Source organism: Mya arenaria, chromosome 10, assembly GCF_026914265.1.
Source record: "Mya arenaria isolate MELC-2E11 chromosome 10, ASM2691426v1".
NCBI classification, from domain to species: Eukaryota; Metazoa; Mollusca; class Bivalvia; order Myida; family Myidae; genus Mya; species Mya arenaria.
Genome location: NC_069131.1, coordinates 50364442 through 50390632, shown reverse-complemented (window position 1 = coordinate 50390632; position 26191 = coordinate 50364442). Strand labels below are relative to the sequence as shown.

The 26191-nt window shown below is 33.0% G+C and overlaps 2 protein-coding genes across 3 annotated transcripts; one reads left to right on the top strand and one right to left on the bottom strand.

The window, feature by feature from the left end:
* The first annotated feature begins 1448 nt into the window (after nt 1-1448).
* Nucleotides 1449-12327, top strand: LOC128206100 (mediator of RNA polymerase II transcription subunit 30-like). 2 transcript variants are annotated; one of them, XM_052908271.1, is made up of 7 exons: nt 1449-1508; nt 3042-3128; nt 4822-4929; nt 6556-6672; nt 8471-8623; nt 9650-9745; nt 10697-12327. In XM_052908271.1, exons 2-7 carry the CDS (start codon nt 3042-3044, stop codon nt 10793-10795), a joined length of 660 nt encoding a protein of 219 aa, XP_052764231.1. In that variant the 5' UTR covers nt 1449-1508; the 3' UTR covers nt 10796-12327. The 2 variants fall into 2 exon arrangements, with proteins under 2 accessions (XP_052764231.1, XP_052764232.1); XM_052908272.1 differs by having other exon boundaries at nt 1456-1529.
* Nucleotides 12328-14219: 1892 nt separating this feature from the next.
* LOC128206998 (coiled-coil domain-containing protein 43-like) lies at nt 14220-24023 on the bottom strand. The gene is made up of 5 exons (XM_052909774.1): nt 23847-24023; nt 23473-23566; nt 22520-22658; nt 20560-20606; nt 14220-18475 (listed from the first exon to the last, which is right to left on the bottom strand). The coding sequence occupies exons 1-5, from the start codon at nt 24015-24017 to the stop codon at nt 18285-18287; spliced, it is 642 nt and encodes a 213-aa protein (XP_052765734.1). The 5' UTR covers nt 24018-24023; the 3' UTR covers nt 14220-18284.
* Nucleotides 24024-26191: the final 2168 nt, after the last annotated feature.

Below are 26191 nucleotides of genomic sequence, written 5' to 3'. Positions count from 1 at the left end.
TAGTACAGGTCTTTAACAACACAAGTTAAAATGTCATTAATGTTGTATTGACAATAAGACAGGTATACCCTTTTATTCCATAACAACACGTTGATATAATGGCATTTCGACACGATATGCAAACCTAGTGCACCCGTAATTTAAAAAATGAAAATTCCATATAACACATTTCTTGCCTAATTAAAAGAATTATACTTACGCTAAATTTATAAACATGTTTGGTTGTATTGCAAAATGGTAGACCAAAATGTTTACCATTAAGAATTAGAACTTAAGCATTACTAATGAACATGTTGAATCGATGTAGATATGTAAATAATCATCTTTGAATACCCTTATTTATCATTTTTCATAGCCATATGTATTTCCAAAATTGTCAATGAAACTTGAAACATTAATATTTTATAAGAAAAGTGTTACGTTTTAACATGGACCTATGGTTTATGGTCCGTGGTTTTAACGGTCTGTAAAAGTGTTGAGGTTCAAAATGGGAATAATTTTTGCCAAATATATTGCTTTCTTTTTTACACAAGAACAATATATGACATTTCTTAACTACTAATGTAAATGAATAATCGAGAATTATATATAATTTCACTTATATAATAATGATAAAAGGGAAAAAAATCCGAAATGGTTATGGAATTATTTTATTGCTGTAAATGACAAACTTCGATACACATGTCATTACCAGTGTCATAACCTTTCCGATGGATTATTTCTATCCTGCTGTTAATACGCCGTGGGGTGGGCCATAAAACCATTATCGTACAATTGAATACACAATTTTGGGGCATCGATTTTCTACAAATTTTACATAAATGTTCAAATAGGACCAAAAGATATTTAAATATTCATTATTTCGAAAAGTGCATTTGAAAGAGAAAAATATTCTGCAACGTAATCCGTTGGAAGCTAAGCGATCGGATGTCTATAATATTATAACTTTATATAGCAAAACAATGTTTAGCTCCTTCTTATTTCAATGTAATTTTTAATTTTTAATGACCATATGCATATATGTAGGAAGTAAGTTGATCTGTTGAAAGACTAAGTCGTGAGAACTGTTTAACCATACGTTCCCTATATAACTCTATAGGCACTTTCGCTTCAGCGGATTCCTCCAAAGTTGGCAATGAATGAAAATTGATCTATCATAAAAAATCTCATGAACAGTTTTCTAAAAATAAAATACTTTGAATAATTTCAGAATAAACCTCCTTTCTGAAATACATTATGACATTTTAAAGAGCTTTTAAAGTATCTCTTAGTAGACCTAAGTTGCTTTTAGCAGGACTGCAAGCATTCGGAACTCATCGGCCATTTTTATCGAAAATTTTATTGTTTTCGATAAAAATGGCCAAGGAGCTCCGAATGGACTGCAAGAAAAAAACTAACAATCAACGCGTGATAACTCTTGTGATTTGTTTCCTATCACTTTTAAAACTGTTGACTGCAACACCCATATCGAAACACAATAAACACAAAGAACAAACTAACTGAAAAAGGTGACATATTTACGCATAAAAGTAATATTTATATGTTGTTTTATTTGATTTACTTTATTAAGTCGTTTAAATGCATTTGTAATACGTTGGTATGTAAGTTTCGTTCAAAAGATGTTTAAAGATTGATAATTGTCACATATTTCGGAATTTCAATTCGGATACACGACTTAAGTAAAGTAAACCTACTTGCATCTTGCCCAAAACAAGTGATTGATTATGCATTATTTTCCAACAAGCAACAAACTGCAGGTACTGGGGAACCCTAGTCATTAGAATGATCCTTCACCCACGAAGGATTCAGTGATCGTCAAGACACTATGACATCCATCGCAGTAGGTGTTGGCCGACCCTTGATGCATGCATTATGTTGAAACATTCAGAAAGAATTGCATAATGTGTGTACAGGTTCTAGCACAGTTGAGTCTATAACAAATAACTCTGTTTTAGGTTACCCAACTCTGCCTGCCACCCTACCGGTTTTAGTCTGTCGAAAAAAGATTATTATTTTTTTGTACAAGTGTTTTAATATGAAGTTTAAGAGCCTTTAAAGTTTTATGCTAAAGATATTTAATGCCCTTCCCCATTAATGACAATAACATTCTTAGATAAGAATAGAATAAAAATAAGGCCTAGCAACTCTTATCTGTTATTGGGCAAGATGTAACCTTAACCACACATAAAAACGTTTAAGACTTAAAAGTCACTCGCTCATGTTTTTAGACCAAATTTGTTTTGCACGCTTATGCATCTGAAAACACTTATATTATCATTATTTTACTCTGATAAAAAAATGCAGAAAATAATAAATTAAACTATAAAATAAACCCTGGTTTTAGTTATGAGCTAACCTGAGCCATTCCAGTCTAGGAAGTAAAATACAGACAAAAAACAGCTTGCCCAAAAGGACTCTTACTTCAGTTGAGGGATAATTAAGCCTTTTGTTAAAAAGCGTTACTTTTTAAACGCTATTCAAGATTATGGACTTTAAAGACAATATTTGAGCATAAATATCAACATTTGATGTTTCCAGCCATCAGTATCTTAGTTTTAACATGGACCTATAAACCATGGATTGGCAATACATGTAGGAAAACATTAAAAGAAATTTACTCAAATGCACGGTATTTCATTTGAGTTGATAATAGTCCAATTGAATCTGATTCAAATCACAGTTACTAATTATAATTAAATCTATAACGAACAAGGCATTTTAACAGAGTTGGCGGGAATAACCGAAGATCGCCATTAATCACTGATCAGAGATTCGGCGGAATTTTCCGATATTTGCCGAGCGTGCGCTTAAGATTGTGGGTTAATTATTATTTCTCATCGTTTCACCAATATGGGGCAGTTGCCAGTCCATGGTTTATAGGTCCATGGTTTTAACAGTCAATTTACATTGTCATTAAAAAAGTGCATTTTACAAAAAATGAGTATTCTCTATAATGCCTAATTTGGGAAGTATTACAAGCCTGACAACCATGAGAAGCATCCTATGACACAAAAAGAGTCAAACTTCCAGTTTTATTCCAGATGGCAGGCCCTGGTCAGCATTACCCGATGTCCGTGCCTGCTTCGCTGCCTTCCGAAATGATAGCTGGAAGCCAAATTGGCTCACAGGTTTGTTTTGAAATAATAGATTTAACAAAAGCCATATATACGTTATATAACTGAATAAGCCAAAGGTTGTATGTCACATTGATTTAAAAGTGGAATGTGGTCCTTCAGGCATTTGATAATTTAGGGATGGTGAAAATATGGCATTCTTATAAATATCCTCGAGTTTTATTTTGAACAGGCATTTTTGAACAGATACCTACAGACTGTATACAATTGAAAGGAAAATTGCAGTCTTATATGTGCACATACATGTGATAACGTCCCGGACGTCCGGGATTATCCCGGAAATCGTATCTCTGTCACGGAGTCACGGAGGGTGCATGTTTGTCCCGGAAAGTCATAAAAAAAAAACGAGAAGAAATAATCTCGGAATTGATTATCTTAATTTTACCAATGTAAGTCAGCTATTTTGCCTGTCCGGGACACTGGTCGTAAAACACAGGACATGTTGACACTAATCCGTTAATTGGTACGTGTGTCGTCGAGGTCATCGTCAATCACCCGATAATTGATCTATTGGCCTATTGTTGTGTTTAACGAGTCGGGGAGGGTTCTTTTGTTTCATTCATTGTATTCATATGGATTTGTTTGGTCTTATGAATGATAGCTTTTAATTGATGAATTGATATTTTTCACACATTTTACCGACAAATGAGCATGAAGGTAAGTTCAAAGAAAGTGACAAAGTGTGTAAAAAAACAAAATTAAAACACATTATGTGCATGAAAATAATCAAACAGTTTTTTTGGCATTCAAAGATTTCAAATGATGCCTTTTAATATTGTCAGACTCTAGTTTAAATTTAGCAAAAACACAAACTGTAAAATTTTACTTTATGAGTGGTATACTTTTGGTCATTTATTTTATTTTTAAGCAAATATTAAATACTGTTCAAATCATACCACAACTGCAATGCTCCAGCCAGGATCTAAAAGGCAGGTTGTTTGGTCAGAAATGGCACTTTTTATGGGCATTGAATGAGTCTTAATGGAGTACATGCAATGGCAAATGTTCAATTCTTATTGTGTACATGTGTTCTTAAAACTTTGAAATGAGTACCATAGCTGTTATCTCCTCTTTGGTGTCAAAATGTAGTATAGTTATTATCTTCATAATAATTTCTGAAATTTGGCTCTGTCAAAGAAAATGGCACAGCAGGGTGTAGTTAAAGGCAGCAGGGTGTTTGTAAATGGCAGCTTGGTGCCCCAACCTCCAATTTAGACATAGCTGGAACACTGAAACTGTATGGGGCAACCATGCATCAAAATTTAATATATAACGCAGTGATTTTTTTTTGAATTATTTTTAACGCCTGTTCCTTGCAAATTGGGAAAAAAAGTCGACTTTGGGAAAAATACAAAATCAGGCCAAAACAGCTTATATAAAAGCAAATATACATGTTTTAACTTTTTAATGCATATATTATGCTGTGAATGAGTCATTCTTGTCAAGATTTTGTTTTTATTTCAACAAATTCATTGCTTTTTTATTCATCAATGTAATCTGCATTTGTCAAATTGGGAAAAAATGATAAAATTTTGGGAAAAATGAACAGTGTTTCGCAAGGGGAAACAGCCTTTAGAAGGCAGCAAATTGCACCAAAAAAAATCACTGTGAAGGTTAATGTAGTTATCAGAAAACTAATTTATTTGTGGGTCTGATACCTTCTAACAGCATATGACTCTACTTCTAGGGCCAAATGTTTTCATCGCAACAAGGTCCTGGGTCTCACGAAAGTGGGCTTCCACATCAACAGTCATTTCCCGGAGCCTCTGGATCTTCCCAGCCACCACAGCCACCGGTAAATTGTAATTCATTGAAAATTGGACAGTTGATCACTGGACTTTATATCCATAAGATGAACTCAAAGTTGAAGTTGAAATTGTGTCATGTTATTGTATGTACAAAAAAACACCTTTAACATAATATACATCTAGATAAAGTTTATGTAAATTTGAATATAAGCATCATCATAATACAAGCTTTTTATTTAATTACAAACATTGTGAGGACTGTTTATTTAATTTTGAAATACATATGTATATATATATATATAGTAAACCTCTTTGCAGGTGGTCATAAAACATCTTAAGTCATTTCTTTTCTGAGGTCGATTTCCTAAAATGTTCTTAGTCAAATTAAAAGAAATTTATATACAAGTGTGTATTAACATAAAAGTTTGTATATTACATAAAATTAATGGAAGTAAAATATTTTAGATATTATCAAGGCATTATATGATATATGACAAGTGAGATACTTAACTTTAGTAAATGACTGAGTTAAGAAATGACTTAAAGAGACTGTACACTAGATTGGCACCAGAATTATTTTTTTTCTGTAACAAATCTCGGGACAATTATTTAATAAAATATTTTACTCTTTGATATCATAATTGTAAAAAAAGCATACAAAAATGTAAAAATAAATATCGAGTCGGAGACTGGGTACGCACCGGTGTCGCCAAAATTGCAGTCCAGTGTTGTATCCACTCTGTTACGAAGGCTTTCCCTCAACAGTTGGAATATTTAAGCTATATACCTAACATGGTCATATCACGTGATAGCATCGACTAGCCAATCACGCAGAAGGATGATACCTAGTAATCTTTTTTAATGGAAAATACGAAAAAAAACTGTGAAAAATAAATTAATTGTAAACTATGTGGTACTTCAGTTAGTAAGTTACAATGCATTGTACACATCGATACCAAGTTTATGTCAGTTTTCGAAAAAAAAAATTCGCTGTTTCATCATACGGTGTACAGCCCCTTTAAGATGTTTTCTGAATACCGGCCCTTGTTTGTAAATTGATCAAAATGTGCTGCTGTTTTACTGATGTACATAGATATATATGCCTGTAATATTTAAATATTAATAAGGAACGTGATGTTTTACAAAAAGAAAATTCTCTGATTTACATTTGCGTTATAATCAGTTATAAATATTCAAACCTCAGGTAATCATTGTGAATAATTGAAAGCTTAAAAAAGTAATGAAGCTTTTACACATTTAGTATTATAGCCTTGACAATAAAGCACTTTGAATGTTAAGTTTTGATTGGAACGGGGACATATAGATATTATTTTGGCGTTGATGGTGGGGTCGTCAACAGTGTCAGCAAAACAATGTGTAGACAATAGCTTAAGGGTTAATTATATTTAAAATAATGATGAAAGTTTTGGACAGTGTTGTGGCTCTAATGGTTGTCGAAATATGGCAAGGTTCTAGAAAATTTAAACCTTTTTTTTCATCTACATGTATCTATATTAGAGAAAGAGACAGAGAGAGTGAGGAAACATAGATCTTCATGAACCCTTTCAAAAGTAAATTTTACTTGAAGGCAATCTATTTCGTCCAAAATGGAGCCATATAGAATTGGTAAAAATTAATTCAACTATTATTTAGAATATTCAATGATTCCACAGATGATGTCGCCAACCAAGCAAGTGAACCCGGTTTCTCTGTGTAAGATGGGCCAGGAGTCTAACCAGGAGCTTGTTACTAAACTGCTGGACGTCTTCAGACTCTTCAAATCAATGCAGGTACACTGTGTACCCTCTTGGTCTATGTTAGAGTTTAGTTCAATCTTCCTTCAGAGAAAGGCTGCATTCAAAGCACAGCAAGCTAAGTATGTGCTGCATCATATTTCTTCAGTATTTTAACTGTTTTTAGTGTTGGCCCCCCAAATTGGTCATAAGGTCGTAACATGATGGTCATTAGATGGTAACATTGAATCATAAGGATAACAGTAAAACTGCGACCGCTCGAGGACGCTGAGAATCGAGCTTGAACCTTGAGTGATCTGATGTTTTGAGCGACCAAAGTTACCATTGTAGTCAGTTAGGAAATCCCTTACAATGTATTTTCAAAGTTTGAATTTGTCATACCAATTATATATTGCCTTGGGATAATGGTTCATGTGTTCAAATGCTGCCTTATACTAAATGCGAAAATGTAAAAGAAAAAACAATATTTGAATAGTAAACAATATCATTGTTTCATAAGACGGTTACATAGGGGTGATTGTTAAGTCAGTAATCGTAGAGTTTATAAGTATCTATCATGTGTTTCCGGTACGGATCGAAAATTCTGACCCGAGGGCAGGCGCGTAAGACAGTAACGAGGCTTGCCGAGTTACCGGTCACGCAGCGTGCCCGAGGGTCGGATTTTTCGATCCATACCGGAAACACATGATTGATATTTTTTCTTGCATACCTAAAGTTATGAATTTGTGGAAAAATTGACGTAGAAAACGCACTTTTGTACATTTCACCAAAAAGTGCATGCGACGTTGTGTACCTACGTCATAAAGCGCAGTAATTTTAAATCACTATCAACATTAAATAGTTCCTTTATAAATCACATTTTTTCAATTTCACTTAAAAGTATTGTATAATTATATTTTATATTCCACGTTATAGAAATTGCATAATATACTTTTCATAAACCCTACAATAAAAGAAATAAGAAGTGGCGCGTTGTTGCGTGTGACTCATCTTACATGGGGGTGTACGATGAGTTTTTCCAGCACCGGTCACATGACCGGAAACACACGTCCAGTATGCAAGAAATAATAAGACTGTAATTTTTAGGTCATATGACAGTAACATAATGGTCTCAACGCACCCTTACCAAATACAAGCAACTCCGTTAGCACTGACGAGACTAGTTTATTTTATAACAGATAAAAGAGGGTGACATTAAGTCATTTATATAATGCCTTTTCACTATTTTAAATATTTCAGTATAAATATATTCCATTTAAAACATGTAATATATACATAGATCACCCCCAAACTGAGCATGTCACAACCTTATCAGAAAACACATGCATCTGAATGTAAACCAGAACAACATCGATTTGTTCAAAGATTAGATCGAAAATTATTCTCTGGAATACTGGCCGTCCAGGAAAACATTTGTTTATCTTTTTTAATTGTTCGTAACATGGGTTAAACACATGGTATCTATTCTCAGATAAAATCTCCAAATATAAGACAAAGAAAACATCCCAACATGCTCCATTTAGCAAAATATGAAATTATATCAGACTATTGTAAAATTTAAACAAAACATTTTATGAAGAGGGGTAAATGACACACACAAAAAATTAATGAAACTTGATGTTGTCTCGAGAACAGTCTCAGTAGAAATGACCTCCACCTACCAAATACCACTGAACTATGTCACATTCCTGCGCTTAACAACCTTCAATGCTTAAATTTTCAACCTGCTGTATTAACTTTAATGAATTGTAACTTTTATATCAGGGCAGTAAAAACATTAAAAAATACTTTTAATTGCAAAGAAAGTACTTAACAATGCTCAATGTATTTTTAGTTGCCAAATGGAACGAACAATGCACAATATCACGAAAGAAGGACAAAAATTGATGATAATTTAAGGGCACTTCAGATGACCTTCAAGAAGCTGAGATTTATCTATGACAAGACCAACCAAATGGTTCCCGACCCAGATGAAAACCCAGAAGAGGTGAGGCATTGAAGTGTGTTGTTATACTCTTACATGTAGTTTGGAATTCATCATTCTAGGGCCCATAAAAAATATTTGGTTAGGGTTACATCCTTTTCAAAACAGGTAGGGTAGGTAGGCTTTTTTTATATTTTTTATTTAAGGTTTTCATTCAGCTTTATATAAGAACGTTATTGTCATCATTGGAGAATGGTGTTGAAGTAATCTTCTGTTTAAAGCTTTTAAGGTTTTAAACTACATTATTTTGAAAACACACACTTAATTTTTTTTCTTTCTGTATTTTTTTTAACAACAGACTTTAAAAATTAGTAGGGTCTGCACCTTTTTCAGGTGACCTGAACCAATTTTTTTTTAAGGCTTAGGTTTATATTCACTAATTAATGTTTTGGGTTTGAGACTCAGGGGGCCATGATTAAGCTCAGTCTTAAGTCAGACTCAAGTGGCAAAACTTTCAATGTAACTTTCTTTCTAGTGGAGTGTTAATTATGAAATTTGTTGAATTCTATAACAATTAAAGTTGTACAATTATACACATTTATTTTTGTAACACCAATGAAATATTCAATAAAGGTGATTCTTTGTAATTTAATAAAGTGTTTTTATGAGTCAGGGTCTGGACTTGGTCTTGAGACTGTTCATAATTACCCAGTATGGTAAAGGGTCCATATAGTCTAATGTCTTGAGTCCATGTTCGGGCCCAGAAATCTTAATTCTTCAATTTTAAAAAATATCTATGATATAACTAGTTTTGACAAATTTTAAAGATGTGTGCCTGATTGTAGCACTAATTATTTGTAACAGACACTGCAATTTTACCATCTTTGCTCCAACAATTCAGTTTTACAACAAATTTTTTTGCTTTTCCCAGTCTATTTAGTCTCAAACTCAGATTTCAGATTGTTCATTATCATGGCCCCTGAGGTTAAAATCTACCTGGGAAACTGACCCAAGATTGATTTATATAAACTTATAGGTGTCTTCACAATCCTAATTAAATATATTAACCATACACTCGACTCTCTTCAGGTTCTGGTGCCGTTAAAAGGAGACCCATTAGTTGAGAAGAACACCAACACAGACGCCTTCAAATTAGCTTCCGATGAACATGGACAACTGATCGAGGTATGCAGTTCATGTACATTAGTTTACTTATCAGAGGTTAGGAAACCAGTCTGACCCACCACATGATACCAGTCTGACCCACCACATGATACCAGTCTGACCCACCACATGAAACCAGTCTGACCCCCCACATGAAACCAGTCTGACCCACGACATAAAACCAGTCTGACCCACCATATAAAACCAGTCTGACCAAAAGAGTTTTTGGTCTGATATACAACAAGTTCTTTGTGAGTCTGACTTACTGGTACAGATTGCAAAATGTAGGTGTTATATTTATAGGATCTGTAACAAGTCCTCATGACAGTTTTATTTAAGAAGTTCAGAAAATAAATAAGCAAGCGAGCCTTTGGTGAGCTTTCTAAAATATTTTATGGACAATATAAAATAAATTGTTTATTATGTGACGACGAGTGTCAGATTCTTTTAATCACAAGCAGTTTACCTATTTTATAAAAAAAAATACCAAAAAAAATGCCTGTTTTACCAGTTCTGATAATGAGACAAATACCACATATCAGTGCCATTTCCCGTTCTACATTCATCACAGAATTGTAGCTCGGAGGAATTTAAAACAAAATATATCAGTTTCTTTTATTCTGTTTATAAGTGAAAATGAAGATTGAAATTTTTTCTTTCTGTGATGTCACACATGGTTAGATGATGTCATAATTCGTAAATTGTTAATTGAATTTTTTTCTTTCTGTGATGTCACACATGGTTAGATGATGTCATAATTTGTAAAATGTTCATGTCATTTTCTGTTTAGTAAAATTACAGATATTTAGGTGACATATGTTTAAAGAATGTCTTTCATGAAAACAGAAATTTCTCCAATGAGGAACGCCATGATCACATTCCCAAAAGGGTGAAAATTAACTGGAATTTTTAAGCCATCGAATTGATATAATCTCCCAGTATAGCATTAAGCATGTATTTTTTTTATTTCAGCAAATCCAGTTGAAGAACCATGAGATGAAAGAAGTAATAGACAAGATACGCACAATCATCTGGGAAATAAACACCATGATAGTCATGAGGAAAACGTGATAGCGTTTAGGGCTTAATAACTTGTTCTGTGAGTTTAACACTATGATAATGTCATGAGGATAACGTGATATATTGTGCTGTAAAGAAAGACCGAATACGCACCATCTTGGAGATAAACAAAAGCATGATATGACATTCTCAATTGCTTTGAAGAACATGATAATAATTATCCTCATCACTCCAACCTCAATTTTCAACTGCAGGCAGTGCTTATATCTGTGTTGTGACACTCACAGAATTCATTCCATTAGACAACACAAGTATCAAGGGAAAGGCTGCTAAAACCTTCGTTAACGATCTTTTATGTAACTGACATTGATGAAATTTTGTGTTCCTTGCAACCTGTATTCAGGGACATTTACAACTTAGCTTAGTATCAAGGTTAATTTAACTTGTGTTTCGAAAAGTTTGTTTTAACTTCTTACACTAAATCTCAGAAACAATTTGCTTGCAGAAATAAATGAGATTTTGTCAGTTAATTACTCTTTGGTACAAGATGAAGCGCTGAGTGTACCTGGGAGACCCAATGATGTGTGTTTATAAATATGTTTATCTGAGGGAAAAGAGTTACACAATTCATCCAGAAGGATTAAACAGTGTCTAGCTGAAAGATGACACGCACACAGCTGTGTGGATCAACTATATATTGTATTAAACTTGTTTGTTCTTGAACAATCAAACTATTTTACTTTTTCTCAGTTTTAATATATTCACAAAGACTTTGTTGAACGTTTGTTTTACAGTTGAAGATGATAATAATATGATTAGCCATATTTGTTTGTCTGTATTACTGGATTGAAGGTCTGGCACCAATTTCTTGATCTCGAGCCCCTTATAACAGAATTAAGCTATTAGCTCACTATTTTTGTTTTTCAATAATTTGCATACTCTTTACTGCTTTTAGAGTTTTGTTATACTTAATAAAGCAATTATTTTTATGATAATCACAATAAACTATTTTTCATTAATCAAATTCAATTTAGGTATGTATTTTGGCTATTAAATTGAAATAAGCTACTTCAGCCTGTTAAAGATGCACTCTTACTCCCAAATAAGATTTGCCAATATTAATACAATTGTTTTAATATACTAAAAAGGATGAATACCTGTCGGAAACAATGGTTGTTTTAAAGGAATATTTGAAAGGGAGACGATAGTAGATCACAGTAAATCTTTTAGCACTCACCAATCATTTAATATTTTTGCGTTTTCAGCTATTAATTACACGGTTACAATCTTCTTATCAGTAATTAATATTTTCTTTAAATGCATTATTTAGTAAGTAGTTGAAGGTTTATCAGTCAAATTTAATGTTTGTTATACATGTGTATGTATTGATCTTGAATATGAGTGTCACTTTAAGCTTAAGAAGTTTCGAGAAATAAGGGCCTGATCAACAGATACTTACGATTGTTAAAGATTTGTATTTATGACAATTTAATAATTACAGATATTGTGCAAGATTAAAATCTTTATATCGAACAAGTATGACTGTATTTTAGTCTGTAGAATAACATTAAAATTGAAAACTGTATGATTTTAAATGATGTGTTGAAAATAAACTGTTTTAAGACAGTTATTTTGTTAAAAAACCATACCTTTGCACAGTCAAAACTCGCTATGTCGAAATCGTTGGGACCTTGGAAAATACATCGAGATAACGAATCGTTGGGACCTTGGAAAATACATCGAGATAACGAATATTTGATATAACCCAAATACAAATAGTGTATGACTAAACCATAATTTTTTTTTAAAAAAAATGATATAACCAGAACAACAAAATAACAGAGTTCGACAAAGCCAGTTTCTACTCTATTCGCTGTTTTCTTCTACTGGTCAATGGAAACTAACAAAGAGCATTTATGGTAATAGACATACCTGGTAGTTAAAACAGTTGTTAAAGCCATACTCTCAGCTTTGGACGTTGTCATGCATATTTCACACATTGCAATCGGAATCTGACTATTGTAAGTCCAAAAGTCACCAGTTTCATGGTTGAACGATTCTCTTGATGTTGGGACAAGAGTTATACAAAACGTGTGCAAGGTTTTTGACCTTGGATCTACTGACCTCCAAACCAATATAGGTCATTTGTAACTGTGTGGACAAAGTTTTCAAAACACTGTTGGTCATGACGTTCACCTATGACCCCTAAATAAGAAAGGTCATGGTCAAAATTCACCAACCACAGGATCTTAAAAGAGTTTAGGATCGACATCTCGAGTAAGTATTGTGTGGACAAAACTTTGGGTGTTCACTTTTAAAGCTGCACTCTCACAGATTGAATGTTTTGACAACTTTTTTTTATTTTTTGTCTTGGAATGAGCCAATTTTTGTGAAAATCCATGGAAACCTGTTATATAAGACTGGTGACAAAAAATAGATCGCAGATTTCTTTACAAGTTCAAAAATTGATATTTTATGGATTTTTCTTGAACCGTTAGTAACGGTTTAAGCCATAAAACATTAATTTTCGAACGGAAATATGAAAATTTACGATCTTATATTTTGTCAGCAATCATATATCATTGGTTTGCAGATATTTACGCAAATATTTCCTCTTTCCAAGACAAAAAATAAAAAAGTTGTAAAAATGGTATATCTGTGAGAGTGCAGCTTTAACTGTTTTCCATGGAGTGCTCTACAACCAAATCCTATGAAGCCTCGAGGATGTGATTTGTGGTGATCTAATGGCCACAGGGACCCCTCCCCTCCCCCAAATAATTAAAAATAATTAAAACATTTTTTTTAGCTGATAAAAAAAAGTTATTAGGGTGCTTCTGGTTGTTATAGTTGATGTTCCAGTTTGCTTTAAATTTGAAGTCAGAAGAACCTTCAAAAGAGCTTCTAAAAAGCCAGTTTTTCTTCTACGGAAGTGTGCTTTTAAACCAAAGAGCGCCCCAAGAACCCATGGGCGAAATGGTTTCAGACCTCCAGCTGCCAGGTCAATCACATCCCTGGACTCAAGCATTGAGTTAGTCATAGCATTAAGCCACACCCATGTTGTGCGGTATATAGATTCAGGTTATACTTGTGAAAAAACATATGGCTTTTCTGTGGGCAAAGCTTTAAAACTTTGCTGCTCTATCATCTTTTTCTTTTATAAACCATAACTTTGCGCTTTATGTTAATTTCGGTTGTTCGTTGATATAACTACAGTCGAAACCCACTGGCTTGAAGGACAAGCCAAATTACTTTGAGGCTCGCAAATATCAAGCAAGGAAGGTATGCTTACTTAGAGTAAAAAGAAATATTCCTTCAAGTTTAACCAACAAGTAAATTGGTGACCAAGCTAACAGGTTTTGACTGTAGAGCGCTCTTTACGACTTTCTGTAGATGCAACTCGCACCGGGTCTACTATTCAGACAGACAAGACCTGAGAAAACCTTTCTGTAATAGGGCAAAAACGATTCAGAAAGAGTCCAAGAGAAGTTTTAATGTTCAACATTGCATTTTCAGTCCATATTTAACAGTTGATCGAAATTCTATAAAGAATAAATATATAACTGACATGACTGGTATGCATTTCAAACACATAGTCTGACTATCACAGTGTTAAACAAGTCAAGTCTGACTACTACAGTGTTAAACAAGTCAAGTCTGACTACTACAGTGTTAAACAAGTCAAGTCTGACTATTACAGTGTTAAACAATTCAAGTCTGACTAATAACAGTGTTAAACAATTCAGAACATTAATTAATACATTAATTAATATTGCATATAAAATTTTGATGAATCATGGCAATTTCGGTCACATTTCTTTTAACATAATTTCTTCAGTTTTTGGAAGATTATCTGCTGCAGCTAATTGTAAATAACCTTGATAATTTGAGCAAGGGTTATATTTTGGTAGGTTTGAATATTTAAATGATCTGATTGGTTGATAGTAAATATTGGATAAATATTGACCAATCAATTAACATTAACCAGTGTGTTTTGATTGGTTGCTGGAGATTTCCTTGCCATATCAAAGTCAATACTTTCAATGCTCCTATACATTTGGTTTCTCATACTGCTGACTAAAAATAACATAGCAGTCAATTTGCCGAATTGAATATGTTGGAAATGAAGCCACAAAATTGACATTAACCATAACTTTAATTAACTGTTCAGAGAGTCTGCTTTCCATTATAATGCTGTGAATATTTGACACTCAGTTACAGCTAATACTATTGTTAGTATATAGAGGTGGACTTGTTTGAACTGTTTTCTATCAAGCGCTATAATCAGCTTCTATTGCATAAACAACCAACGACACAGCACCATAGAATAACAATTTTTTTATACTCAATATCATAAATGGACAGAAAAACATATAAACCAGGTTCTAGGACAATGTTTATGATTTGAAATAGTGTTGGATAAATAGTAACAATTCATAATCGATTATCAAAATAAAACTGACAACCATTATTGAATCGCAAATATTCCAAAATATATTTCGGAACAAAATATTGGTACAAAAATATTATAGTTACACAGTACTTATAATTTAACAGATGCAAATTAAAATGTTAATAGATCCAAAAATAACTATAATTCAGTGGATTTAATGTGTCGTCTGACATCAGGCCCACACCATAATCGAACCAACTGTAGTTTACCATTACAATTTAAATGGAACAAGCTTTGTCCACTTCTAGGAATTACCCTTTAACACTAAGTATTAGCCAGCTGTATCTTGATGCAGTTGTGGCATAACACATGATTGGGCAATAAATAGTTAAAGCTGCAGTCTTACTGGTTGATCGTTTTGACAATTTTTTTGTTTGTTTATTAATGAGCCAATTTTTGCGTAAATGTCTGGTAACCAATGATATAAGACAACTGACAAAAGATCAGATCGCAATTTATGATATTTAAGTTTAAAAGTTGATGATTTATAGCTATAAGCGTAAGCAACACTTTAGGAAAAACTTTATTATCCAAACAATTGAGAGATGTTTTATTATGACTATTACGACTGAATTGAGGGCATTGAAATCAAGATTAGTTGATTCTGAGGCAACCCCCTCCCCAAAAAAATAAAAATTGTCTAAACTGTCAATCTGTGAGAGTGCAGCTTTAAGGTGATAAATTGGAAACATATGATAAGAAGCTTAAAAGGCAAGCCAAGCATTCTATTTTGGAAAATGTATATTGTATTATATATATCCATGGGACATAAATCACGTATCATTAGACATTACATGTCAATGTGTGTATACCACATGATAAATTGCGTCATAAATGCTAAGTCGGAAGGCAATATTTTGCTTCGAATAAAGACATTAAACAAAGTTAACTTATCAAAGATAACTTTCCTATTTCTTCACCATTTTAAATGAAACATAGCGCAGTCTACACCGCTTACAGAGCTTCGCCTTAAAGAACCATTAAAAGTAGAAACATTGATGATATAATTTTGACAGTTCTCACATATTATTAGAAAGTATTCCTCTGCAATTCATACTAAATTTAAACTTAAATGTCCATTTAAAATATTGCATGATTTAAACATATAGACACTGAATTGATTTCCACATCACAATGTGTAATCTGATTCTGTTATGTACAGTAGCCTTAAGTGTCCATGTGCAAATCTATTTCCACATTAATACACAAAAGAAGTAGGACATTTTTCAGTCGAAATTAAATGCTTTTATAAAGAAAACGATGATTTTTACAATCTATAGAATTTTGTTTTGGGGGATAAACTTAAGAAATACTACAAAATTCAGTTGATGTGTGGGAGTGTACTGGAATTCTCATTGCTTGCGTTTAGATACATCCGATATTAACTTAATGCATGCAACTTGAAGCGATACTACCCAACAGATCAGCCGACTAACATAATATTCCCTATGTCTCATGATTGTATTGAACACAGTAAATACATAATTAAGGTTATTTTTTTTTTTAAACAAATTATATTAGCAACTGTTGTCTTAAATCGTATTTGGAGGAGTTTTTCATCATGAAGTTTCTTTTTTCCTGCTACAGTGCTTCAGCTTGGCCTTTAAAGCAGGGTGGGGCACCCTGCTGCTTTTTTTTTTCAGCACACTACTGCATTTTTACTACAACCTGCCCTTTTGTTTCACATACCCGGTAGTCAATGTTAAGAAAAAAGTATAAAGATAATAAATATACATTATATTAATTTTGCCACTTAAGTCAATATAACAGCTAAGGTATACATGTATATAACAAACTATTAGTACAGAAAGTAGTAAAAAGTTACAACACATACAAAATAAGAATTGAACATTGGTCGTTGCAAGTGCTGATTCAATGTGAATCGAAAGTGCCCTTTCAGACCTAGTTCCCTGCTCTTTTCAAATCCTGACTGGAGCACTGCAGCTAGTATATAAAAAAATTATGTCACAAACTATGCATGTCCGTATAAATATGCATGTTCATATTGCACAAGGTGGATCAGATGACATTACCAGTACGTGTTTTTATACAGCTTAGGCCATACCAATTTATTTTTATGTTAAGTGTTATCCCTTTGTACTAAAACCTAAATCTAGCTGTCCTGAAAAAATAATTGAAACCAATGAAAAAAATCAAATATGGTACCAAATCAGCGACATACTAATATTGTAGAATAAACACCAGAGCCTCCTTAGGGCTATGAAACATATAACCCCTGGGGGGAGGCACTTTTGAATTATGCCACCCCCCCCCCCCAACAGAAGCAAATTTACCCTTTTTGGGTCCAAATTAGCGAAAAAAGACACCCACCCATATACTATTAACATTGCCTCCCCCCCAGGGGAAATAATATGTTTTACTGGAATAACCCTCATTCCATTCAACATAAGATAGATTTCTGCAGCAAAACAAGGTCAAATAAACCTCATTTTTACATGTGTTGGTCATGGGAATCACACGGAATGCATCATTTTCTAAAACCAAAAATGTCAAGAAATCTAGAGCATGGATGGAGCATGTTGTTAACACTTCTTTTCTGTAGTCGTAATTATAGTTCACAGGAATAAAAAATATTGGGCAAGATCGTTGATGATAAGAAATATGGGTTGTTTTTACAATCAGACATCCTCAAACCTATCCGATAAACATACAAATGATTTGGTATGGCCTAATTTATAAATCAAGCACTGATATCAAACAAATTATGATTTCTGATCAAGGACATTTATTTTTGCCAAAAAAAAATAAGATTACAAAATAATAGACATATGTACATCATATTCTAAAGGAGAACTGTAGATCATTTTATTTTTGTCTCTACTTTTTTGTACAAAAGTTTTCTGGTTTTGGCTGAATCCTTCCCCTCCCCCCATCTTTAATTTGCATCACCATTACTTTATCAATGTCACACAATAGCATCACTTTTTATCCATGTTTCAAATTAGCTTACTCATATATTCACCAACAATTACAAAAAATAAACCCTTACAGAACAATCCATAGCAATACAAAATAAGTGCATGATTAATTGGATAGCAATTCAAAACTAAATCGGCTGTGTTAACCATGTCATCTTCGTCGCTCGCCTTTCTGTGTTCGTTTTTTCTCTCCCTCTTTTCGATCCTTGGACTTTTGTTTTTGCGCCTCCCGATCCTGTTTGTCTTTTTCACGTTTGCTATCCGATTCCTGCTTCGATTTTTCTCGCATCTCGATTTCGTTCATTTTCACTTGTTCGGAATTAACGTTTTTGAATTCAAGTACTAACTAGAGTTAAAGATTGTATAATGGTTAATGTCAAAAACATACCAGAAATAATAGTTACATTCAGTATTCTTCTATTAAAGTGATTGGTTACAAATTGATTTTCAGGAAAACTATTTGGTATTTTTTCTAGGCTATAATGGCCATTGACTGATTTCATTTTTGGGAAACTATTTACCGTAGTATATTTCTTAACTATTGACCATGAACTGGTTTAAATCACGGAAACTATTCAGTATCTTTCTAAGCTCTTGCCAATAAACTGGTTTAATTATCCTGAAACCTATTCAGTTTCTATCTAGAAGCTATGGCCATAATCTGGTTGAAATCTGGTTTAGGGAAACTATTCTGAATCGAAGCAATTGATCATAAATTGATTTAAATCATGGAAACTGTTCAGTATCTTTCTTAGCAATAGACCATAAACTGATTTAAAACAGGGAAACTATATATTCAGTATATTTCTAAGCTACTGGCCATTATTAATAGATTTAAATTCAGGGAAATTATGCAGGGATACTAGTATCAGTTTCTAAGCTATTGACCATAAACTGATTTAAATAAGGGCAACTATTCTGTACATTTCTAAGCTATTGACCATAAATTGATTTAAATAAGGGCAATTATTCTGTACATTTCTAAGCTATTGTCAGACCATTAATTGATTTAAATAAGGGCAATTATTCTGTACATTTCTAAGCTATTGACCATAAAATTGATTTAAATAAGGGCAATTATTCTGTACATTTCTAAGCTATTGACCATTAATTGATTTAAATAAGGGCAATTATTCTGTACATTTCTAAGCTATTGACCATTAATTGATTTAAATAAGGGCAATTATTCTGTACATTTCTAAGCTATTGACCATTAATTGATTTAAATAAGGGCAATTATTCTGTACATTTCCAAGCTATTGACCATAAATTGATTTAAATAAGGGCAATTATTCTGTACATTTCCAAGCTATTGACCATAAATTGATTTAAATAAGGGCAATTATTTTGTACATTTCCAAGCTATTGACCATAAATTGATTTAAATAAGGGCAATTATTCTGTACATTTCTAAGCTATTGACCATAAAATTGATTTAAATAAGGGCAATTATTCTGTACATTTCTAAGCTATTGACCATTAATTGATTTAAATAAGGGCAATTATTCTGTACATTTCTAAGCTATTGACCATTAATTGATTTAAATAAGGGCAATTATTCTGTACATTTCCAAGCTATTGACCATTAATTGATTTAAATAAGGGCAATTATTCTGTACATTTCCAAGCTATTGACCATAAATTGATTTAAATAAGGGCAATTATTCTGTACATTTCCAAGCTATTGACCATAAATTGATTTAAATAAGGGCAATTATTCTGTACATTTCCAAGCTATTGACCATAAATTGATTTAAATAACGGCAATTATTCTGTACATTTCCAAGCTATTGACCATAAATTGATTTAAATAAGGGCAACTATTCTGTACATTTCTAAGCTATTGACCATAAATTGATGACTTTATTCTAAATGTATATAAAGATTATTTGTTATATTGGTCAACTGATGTATATGAACAATAAGATTTGTTTCTGTGTTGACCAATTAAGTTAAACTGAAAAGCCAACATCCTAAGCATTTTAGAACTGAAGATGTGCACATAAAATGGGTAATTTATCGATTGAATTTTTCAATTGGGTGTATATATTTCAGAAATATCTAGTCGAATTGGGAACTTTGTTAGATTTTTGAAAACATTGCTGTTGGAAGCAGGAATGGGTCAAAATATCTGACCTGTGGGATGCCTAGAAAACAGCCTACTTGTATCATTAAAGAAGTCGTTCCATGCATGAAGATCAAGGGAAAGACTATGGGTGGTATAGTATTTCGTAGGTTTCCACATTTAACCACTATATCTATATAGGTAGTATTCGGTTCGATCCACCTGCTGTGGCCACCAGAATTTGACTCGACCACCATATGACCATTTAAAAAATCAGATTTGATGTTGTAATCACATATGCTTTGAATCAACCTTAAATGAATTGCCTAACCTAAAACTCTTCCATCGTGTTAAAGGATACAGTCGCCTGTGCCTGTATGGTCAACATATTCTTCTTCACTCTCAGCTCTGATGGCAGGTTAAGGAAATAAACTGGCATTATATAACCAATACAACAGCATCTTTTTATCACTACACAAATGTCTACATAATATTTTAAAAACAATATAGAACTCATGGAAAATAGTATGCTAACGCATGGGAATTAGTACTCAAAAAAAGTTAAAACAAACCTTTTCCTGAAACAAGTAATAGAATAACTTAATTTTAAAATCTCATTGAATTGATTTTGATACAAGATGTTTGTCAAATATTATACCCCTGAGAGCTGCTTTGTTAGGAACATGTGGAAGATTGAATAAAACTGTTCATTAATGATCATTTAATGGTTGAAATAGGTTTCAAAAGCTTTAAAGCACTCTCACAGATTGTATATTTTGACCGGGTTTTTTTTGGGGGGGGGGGGGGTCTTGAAATGAGCCATTTTGTGCATTAATGTCTTGAACATGTGCAATAAGAAGGCTGACCACAGGTAAGAGATTTTTATATTTATGGTCGTGGTTTTGAAGTTTTCAGCTGTTTTTGAACAAATGAGATCAGTATTGTGAGTTATCTTAAATATGACTAAATTGAAGGCATTGATGCAAATATCGGCTGATAAAAAATGTCAATCTGTGAGAGTGCAGTTTTAACCTCAATGTTTTGATTAGACTTATTAATGTGACTTACTGACCCCCAAAAATATGAGCTGTCGACAAATCAAAGGTAACCTACCTCTGAAGTTTCATAGTGCGACAATGTCAGAGTCGGACATTGAATCATTCATAAGTAATTTTGTGGACAAATGTTTGATAAGACTGTTGACTGTTACCTCTGACCAACTGACCAAATAATAAAATAAAGGGGGCTATCTCTTGGGGATGGGGTAACCTACCACTGAATTTTCATGGTTTCCAAGTCAACATTTTTTTTTAGTAATTTTGCAGACATTCAAATTTGTACTTGACATTGTCTACGGAACAACAAGACAGACCAATAGACACCAATATTGCCAACATAATTATAAGGGCTTGCATTATTAAAGCAAATCTTTTGCACAAAACAAGTTGACTTGAACAGATGTTATTGCGGTTTTCCTTACAGATAACCGCCTACAGAACTATCAGTTTTTTGTATTGATACAGTACACTCAACGAGTTAGACCAACTTTCCGTTTCCCTCCATGGACTTGCTCTATCGCAGCCAACACAATGAATTTATCGCATGTCCTCATTCCTCAAGAGTTTGAATTTAAGGCCCTCAGCGGGTGATCAGTCGACCAAAGGATTACGAACGCAGCGTTTCTCGAAGGGGTGAACTCCGCAAAACTCTGTGGACACTTGATAAGAATCTACACTTAAGTTTCTTTTATTAAAAAAATCAACCGATTATGACAGCTACAGCAAATTGCATTTATTCTTTTTCCTCTGCCCGGTTTGCATGCATTTAGCTTATCACAAGAATGAAGTCATATTTCATTATTTGCACCGGCATCTTATAAAGATGTTTTAGCTAATGACTGAATACATTGATAAAGACATTTCACCCGAAAAAGGCGAGGTTACTTAAATTACACATTTTCGGAAAATCAGGAGATCAAACAAGCATTCAAGGTTCACAGCGCATGGTTGAAGGCCTTCTTGCCTTGTTTTCTGTGGAAAATTCCCTAAAACGTAAAGCTATTTTTAACCACCAATATTAAATAATATATTCTACATTATATTGATAGGGAAACAGTTAAACCCTCAGAGGAAATCCGGGATCCTCGACTTTTTCCCTCTGAGTGATCAAGGAAAGTGGATCTAACTCATTGAGTGTACTGTATTACTTTTTTGTAGAATCTATCAAACTTTGAAATAAACCCACTGAAACAAGATAATTTTCCAAAACGTTTCCCATATAAATATGACAGATATTATGGTCAGCACTGTTGAAAAGGATACTCGTCGCCACTAGATACATGACCATACTGTGCTAGTATGGCTTTCTTCCTAGCTATTTCTTCCTCCGTTTTCTCATGTTGTTTTACACCTTCTATTTTTTGTTTCTCCAGAATACATGCCAGATGTTCAGTTAGTTCATCTGTAAATATAGCATATATAACCATTAATCATTAAACATTCGGAGCTCCTCGGCCATTTTTTTCAAAAACAACTCTGGATGTATTTGGACGGTTTACATACTCAAAAAGAGGTACGTTTAAGTCCGCTGCAAGTAGATCGCGTAGTAATTTTATTGAGCAGTTAAACTTTATGTCTTTACTCTTGAAAATCTTAATTATGTTTGCAGTAATACACTTCACTGGTAATCAATTTAAACTTAGATCAATTAATAAAACTCTAAAACACTAAATTTAATTAACAATATAATTTAGAAAAATGCGAACTTAACTTCAACTGATGTACCGGCATACATCCGAGGTTGTTTTTGAAAAAAATGGCCGAGGAGTTCCGAATGATCATTAAAATGTTTTAGTTAAAGTGACTCCCCCATGTTTATGGACCAAATTTTAGTTTTGCCAGTTATGCATGCATCTGAAAACACTCATTTTATCATTATTTTACTGTATGATATCAAAGTATACACAAATAATTTAACAATAAACACTGATAATGTTTGGACAAAGACTACATGTAACTAATTTACTGGTTTTATTTAATTGGAAATATGAAATTCAAAATCAAATCAATTTAATTATAAAGTAGGTATAAGTATTTGATTTTCTTTATCCAAATGAGATTATCATCATTAGTTAACAATTTGAAGTAATAAAATATCCATTGTAGGAGCAAGTCATTTTCAATGATGAGTTTTTAATTAGTGGAATAGATATAAACTTTAGACGAGGAGAACGTTAGTATGTAACTTCATGATTAATGTATCTGAAACAACAAACTTGATTTCTGTTGGCTCGGTGTCTCGGACATCTGACCATTGATTTCTTCCCATTTCTTGAAAATTTCATCCACAACATTTGTCTGGTTTTCCTCCTAAAACAGGAAAGATGCATGTACATTTTCCTGACATTATTTAAAACTTAAAGGGACTCACTCATATTTTTGGACCAAATATTAAATGTTGTGAAAATATATCTGAAAACACTTATTTGATAATTAGTTTCTCTTTTATTCCGAAATTGCAGGAAAAACACATTTAATTTATAAAAAGAATGGTTTCAGTGAGGAGCGAACCCACACCGGTGGAGTCAATTAAAAAACCTTAATCCTAACCACTGATGGGTGGGGAATGGTTAAAAACTAACATATTTACCACCACTTGTTCTATTAAATCGAGAACTGACTCGCGTTTTTCATCTTCAGGGCTATCTTCCTCAATTATCCCGGTTATGTACGAAACAAAAATCTCTGTATCAGTGTCTGGGTTGAGTGAAAGCAGCTTTTTCGAGAGCCAAGTCTCATATGGGCTCATGGACGCTGCCATCTTGGAATTTTCGAAACCTTTTAAACTCAAAGAAAATCCATCGGCGGAAAAAGTCCGTCCAGAGTTGTCGTTCGTCGACATTAAAAATAAATTACGAATATTCAAGCAAGCTAAAGTAAAATCAAACCAAATAATTTTTACCAACTACACATAACTACACCATGCTGTAAGTCCCTGTAATGCCACTTTCAACTTTTTTGTTTAAAATGTACAGTATTCTGTTAAATATCCACTAACTTATACCCTTGAGAGACATATATATGACTAATAACAGTGGTATGGTACGTATACGTCTACTAGTGGAACTGCGCGCGTGTGGATCGGCCGTGCAGCCGAGACAACCAGTAGATACTATTATTGGCTACATTTCTCTAATCCATATTGCTCTTTGTAATTGTCTGCATAAATATATTAATTAGAAACGGATTTTGTAAATACTTCTTCAAATTATATATTATTATCAAAAACGTATCTTGTGTCACGGTCGTCTATAATGACATAATAATGATATTTTTTGGCATAGAACTGTCAGATTTATTTGAACTTGAATCCTGCTAATAGATAGCTCCTGGTTATATCCCTATTCTAAAACAATTACCCCAAATTGAATCGCTTTGTTTTTATTACAATTGGAACATTATTATTATATAGCTTAAATTTTACAGTATTTCAACTCCATCGACTCTCTACTGATTACTCGTATATCCAATCAAAGTCTTAAAAGCTGCACTCTCACAGATTGAACGTTTTGACAACTTTTTCTATTTTTATCTTGGAACGAGCCAATTTATGCGAAAACGCATGGAAACCAATCATATAAGACTGCTGACAAAAATTTAGATGGCAGATTTTTATGTTTAAGTTCAAAATTGTTTCATGTGTTTCTCTTAAACCGTTAGTAACGCGTTAAGCCATGAAACCTTTATTTTCGAACGGAAAATCTGCGATCTGACCTTTTGTCAGCAGTGTTAAATGATTGGTTTGCAGATATCACGCAAAAACTTGTTCATTCCAATTTTTTTTAAAGTTGTAAAAACTGTATATCTGTGAGAGCGCAGCTTTAAAATTTTGAAGAAGAGATAAACAAAAAAGTTTATTTATATAAAGTTGTTCATGTACCTGCGTACTTGATTTATAAAAAAAATCCACTACCCTTAGTAAACACCAGTCTTAGATATTGCCCATCTTGCAAGTCCATGGAGTAATCGTTGTTAAGTATACATGTAATCATATTATGTGTATATACCAGCAGTGTTTTTTTCTCTAATGCAGGACGGAGACAGAACACAATTACATTATAAGCATGTATATATTTGGGACATAAATTTTCCAAGAGCTGTTTCGAACCATGAAAGAAGAGAGACTTTACCGGTCGAATCACAACACCAATGGAATGGACAGCATGACACTTCGACGAATGTATGACCGAAAAAACTGGTTGGCTATTTCAGAGCTACGCATGCAGTGATCTCATGTACACATTTGTTTTAGATTGATTATAGCTTTTCTTTTTTAAGAAATATAATAAATGAGATCAAATAAAATTTCTTAAAAAGTGAAAAGCTGTAATCATGATTGTATACCTTTAATCCTTAAAAATATCGATGCTCTCATGTCTAAGTAGTTAATAATATTAATTTGAAAGCCAATAATTATAAAAAAAAATGAGATTTTGAAAGCAAACTTATTCGGTCACCTGTGTTTGATCACCATCACGTAATATGTGACACTATATATATATATATATATATACAGAAAAGGGAAGTAACCGCTTTATTGGATATTTCCCAACTAGTTTAAGCCCGGAATTATAGATATTCTGGTTTTCCCAAGCTAATCCTCCGTTACAAACAAAATTATATAGTTTTAATGTACCCACGTCACTTCAGAAACAGTACTCAATAGCATTGGTCTGTTACATGAATTTCAATAGCTCGAAATTCACCTTTTATTTCTACCTGCATGGGAAAACCCAGTTACGTGGATTTCGGTCGAGATATATTACCTGACATAGACATTATCACATTTCACAATGAGTAAAACATTCATGTTTTCATAAACAAAATTAACAACATTCATCAGAAGAAGAATACAGCGAAACTACAGGGACAAATAGGCACCCATTTTAAATCTAGTGTATGACAATAACCCCACCAGGGTTACATTTTCTTAGT